Raw genomic sequence first — 4,659 nt, forward strand, 5'->3', positions numbered from 1 at the left:
AAAAAAAAAAAAAAAAAGAAGATAAAGAATTTGTAGAACCTTCCAAACTAAGATGCCTCTGCTTCTCAGGTACTGTGTCCTCATGTCGACTGTATTAATCCAAGAATCATGGACAAGCTGAACGCTGGGACCTCCGTACACGCTGATCATTGTTTTATATGGAGGAGGGCCAAATTTCGAACTGTCGGGTTTGTAAACCGCACCGTACAGCATTGTCTTTCCATCATTGGCTTGTATTTGAACAAACTCTGGAGGCTCAAGTTTAAGGCTTTTCAGTAGTTTAGGAGATGTCTGCTCGTAGAGAATCTTGAGTACAGTTCCATCGCTCAAAGAGCAAAGAGTAACCCGCGGAGGCGAATCAACTGAATCATGAATGTCAACGAAGTTCTTCATCTGGTGATCGAGCACAACGATATGTTTTCCTTTCCCGTGTGTAAGCCTCGTTGGTTGACACTGAGATGCATCTCCAGCTTCCAGTTTTGTGCAGTAAAGATTAGTCTCACGTGGTCCATCAAGGGTCCCTGTGAAATACAGCAGACTCATCAGCTCATTTACACCTGAGATTTGCTCAACCATCCATTCACCACTAGTAATAGCTCCAAGGCATGTCCCATCAGACTCATAAAGATAAAAATGTCTGAAACCAGTCCTCTCGCTGGCCCAAATGAATCCTCCTGAACCTTTCAACATAGGGACATTCTCCAAAGGGGTAAAACAGTCGTGTAAAGTCACCCACGCGTCGGATTCTTCAATCAACAGTATGTTTCTTTGACCAGTGTTTATGTCAAACTCGATGATTTTAAGTCTACTCTGGGACCTATTCATAACCTGAGCTGTGAGAACGTTCCCGGGCATCCAACTGACTCTCCCAAGATACTCGTCCTCAGTATTTGCTTTTCCTCCACACACAAGATCCATCCAAGTCGTCTTCCCGCCGCCAGCTGAAGAAACTACCCCGAGACGGACGGTGGAATTCAGAGCTCCTGCAAAAGGATAAGCATGATCTTCTTGCGCCTCTAAACCAACCGAGCTTTTTCCCTGATGCATTATTCTGAACAAAGGAATCTGTGAGGAGTCAACTTCTGTATATGCGATATACTGGCTATCTAATGACCACCAATACCCATTCCTCCGATCCATCTCCTCCTGGAATAGGAAAAGTTTCAGATATAACACACAAGTTGTAGCATAAGCTGTCGATTTCTTCTGGGATACAAACGAAATGGCAGTTTTAAGAGAAACTTTACTCACCTGAGCTATGTACTCAGCAAGACCATGAGTCTGCAGCAACAAAAGAAATCACAGTTATTCTCCCGAGAGAATGTTTAATAATAAGACCACAATAGCAGTCATGAAACAAAGATTTACTTACCAGAGTACTTCCATTGGCACCATTTGTTAGCTGTTGTGTCTGGTTTTTTAACAAACTGAGGACATGCAACTCCGAGTCTCTTACATATGCAAGAAATAAGCCATTGGGGGAAAGACGAGGGTCGATGACTGGAGAAGTGGGAGAACTTGGAACTATGAGCTCCGGATCTGGTGATGAAGAAAGGTCCTTCATATACACCTAACAATGACCACAACACAAAACAAAACAAAAAAGTAAACCAAACTGAGTAAGGTTATCTCAAGATTTAACAAAAAAAGAACGTTACACGTAAGAAAGATCACTAATGTAACTGATAAGATTCAGACTATGTTATGAAGATCAGGAACAACCCTCTTGTATATCTTTGTATCAACGATTGCAACCAAGAATCAATGACTACAGCATAACCAAGAGCCCAACATAGTTTAGAGATTTGTTGAAAAAAATTTCTAACTCTCCTAAAAGCCAAAAGGCCGGAGACCGCTAATATGTTCTCCATCCCACCTATTATATCTTCCATCATATTCTATTGCCTATCTAAAGCTAGCTAAATCCATCTCTTTACTAAAAAGTGACACACAATTCCAATAAATTTATCGAAATGTAGAAGCAAGGGAATAACAGAACAAACCCCAGCAGGTAAAGGAACCATAATGAATCTCATCTTTGAGTTAGTCTTGACCCATTCATACCGAGTTACACCTAATCCACGCTCCCTTAACCTCTCCCTTCTGAGTTTCTCTTCCGGTGAAATATTGCTCTCATCAACTCCACCATCAGGAGGACTAAACACCAAACTAGATTCACCTCTATTCACATCAAACGCGTACAGCCTCCTATCCAAATTCTCTTCAGGGCTAAACAAGTAAGTGATCAAAGAGTCATCAGGACTAAAGCTGACACCAGTTGGTGCTACATAACCAGGTAAAGGCGACTGAACAATATCTTCAACCGCGAAAGGAACATCCTTTTCGGGCATATCCGCCATAAAAGTGCAATCCTTTAGATTCTCAAAGGTGGTTTTGATTCTATTAAGCACCGTAACACATGAGATCTGCTCTCAACAATCTGCAAAATAACAATGAAGAGATTGAGAAAATTCAAAACTCAAAAGCATCAAGCTTTCTTGATCAGAAAACAAACCCTTTTGAATAATTGCATTACAATTTTGTTACATAACACACACAAAAAAAAAGAGTCAACTTTATCTGATTCAGTATATACAGTTGTGCTAATCAAAATCAAAATTAACAAAAGAGTCAAACTTCCACTTTGAATTTGACATTAATGGGTACAATGATCTATCAGCACCAACGATCATTGAAGGGATTGGTCGTAAATTAAGAATGTGAGAAGGTGAAAGAGGAAGAAGGAGATTAAGAGAGTTGAAGTTGGGGGTGGGCTTACATTGGGAATGGAGCTGAATGAGATCAGAGAGGTTGGGAGAGATGAACTGAGTTCGGTCGGATAAGGATATAAAACTTTTATACAAATCGATAGGAACTGATTCAGCTATGTATCTGGGTGTCAATGTCATAGAGAGAATATATTTTCTTGTTAGGATGACTCACAAATTCAGCAAGGTTTTGATTTTTTTTTCCCTACAATTACTTGTTATTCAATTAAAATTTTAAAATAATTTATTTCTTAGATCTTGAGTATATTTTTTGGTTTACTTAATAACTAATTATAGATCATATGATGAAAAAAAAAATACTAATTGTAATCATCTTACTAGGCAGGTACATATTTTAGAATTTAGTTTTTATATGGTGTACTTAAAATATTACAGATCATATATTATCCAAAAAAAAAAAAAATTATAGATCATATGTTGAAAAAATAATAATTATAATCATACTGAGGGAGGTAGAGATTTTAGAATTTAGTTTTTATATGGTGCACTTACATAATTAGTATTTACTAGACTCTTAATTTCACTCAGCATTATTATAATTATTTTGCTCTTTTTACTAATATGGTTACAGACAAAAAAAAGACACACTATAAAAGTTTTTGAATTCAAAATTCTATTTATCAATACTATAAAAACATGATGCGCTTCTCTCCAGTATTGACACTTCAGCATTTTAGAGAATCCTGGAGCTGACATCTCAGTTAAAACAAGTAGCCAATCAAATAATAAGAATTAATACAGCTCAACTTTGATATCCAATAATATTCATATCTTTTTCTATGTCAATTTTTTTAGTTAATTGGTTGCATTTTAAAAAATGGCCCAAGCCCAACTGGCTAATAGCAAAATTTCATTACATAGAAATCTAATTGTAGTCATAATTAAAAGCCAAATAAATTGTAACATCCGCGAACCGAAATTCCGGTTTAGGGATTGCATCGGTCGATGCAAGGTTGTTTTTTGCGGACGAGTTTATGTGAAACGCTGCGTTTTGGGTTAGGGAAAACACTTGAATTGTGTTTTTGTCTCATTCGACGAGTTCAGCAGTTTTTGAGAGAAAAGAAGGGAGAAAAAGTGTTCTTGAGTGTTCTTGAGTGTTCTTGGTGATTTCTGGTGTTAGGAGACGTTTTATGTAGAGATCTGTAGTTGGGATCGTTGTAGGAGCTTCCTAGGAGCGTGTTCTTGATTGTTTAAGGTTCAGAAACTTCTTGGCAAAGGTAAGTGCATGACCATGGCTTATCTAAGCTGGAGATTCTCTAATCTGTTTGTTTATGTGTTGTTTGGCTTGTTAGAATGTTGTATGAGGCGTTAGGAAGCTTTCTTGTGGCTTGGGATCGATTCTTGTGTTTGCAGGAACGGAGATCCGGCGAGAAGCTTCGGGGAAAAACGATGCTCGGCATGTGCATCGGTCGATGCACTATGTGCGTCGGTCGATGTAGTGCAAGGACGGCGCAGCTTGACCTAGGAGCATCGGTCGATGCCATGTGGAGGCGTCGGTCGATGCAACTAGGGTTTCCGCGTATTGTCGAGCATGCGTCGATCGATGCAAGTGGAAGCATCGGTCGATGCAAGTGAACCTTGTGTCGACCGATGCATACCTTGTGTCGACCGATGCATACCTTGTGTCGGTCGGTGCAAGCCTTGTGTCGGTCGATGCAGAGCCTGGTTTGTTTGTTGATTGTTGCTTGATGGTTAGAGTATCTCTATTGTTTGTGTGTATAGCCCAGTAGATGGGAGGATTGCCTTACTGAGTATTTATAAAATACTCATGCATTGCAATTTGTGTTTGTGATGCAGGTAAAGGCAAAATGTGATCGTGGAATCAAGGCAATGAAGAGGAGGATGTTCTAGGGACTCGATTGGATGTTGT

The 4,659-nt window shown here is 39.1% G+C and overlaps 1 protein-coding gene across 1 annotated transcript in view; it reads right to left on the reverse strand.

Moving 5' to 3' along the window:
* LOC104706728 (dipeptidyl aminopeptidase 4-like) overlaps nucleotides 1-2,923 on the reverse strand; it is a 4,112-nt gene extending 1,189 nt beyond the window's left edge. The window contains exons 1-5 of the mRNA XM_010422940.2: nucleotides 2,780-2,923; nucleotides 2,004-2,440; nucleotides 1,373-1,570; nucleotides 1,252-1,281; nucleotides 40-1,146 (exon numbers count right to left, since the gene is read on the reverse strand). Of these exons, the coding sequence (XP_010421242.1) occupies nucleotides 40-1,146; nucleotides 1,252-1,281; nucleotides 1,373-1,570; nucleotides 2,004-2,360 (1,692 nt within the window). The 5' untranslated portion in view covers nucleotides 2,361-2,440; nucleotides 2,780-2,923. The remainder of the gene's footprint in view (nucleotides 1-39; nucleotides 1,147-1,251; nucleotides 1,282-1,372; nucleotides 1,571-2,003; nucleotides 2,441-2,779) is intronic.

The sequence above is a fragment of the Camelina sativa genome, chromosome 8 (assembly GCF_000633955.1).
Source record: "Camelina sativa cultivar DH55 chromosome 8, Cs, whole genome shotgun sequence".
NCBI classification, from domain to species: domain Eukaryota; kingdom Viridiplantae; phylum Streptophyta; class Magnoliopsida; order Brassicales; family Brassicaceae; genus Camelina; species Camelina sativa.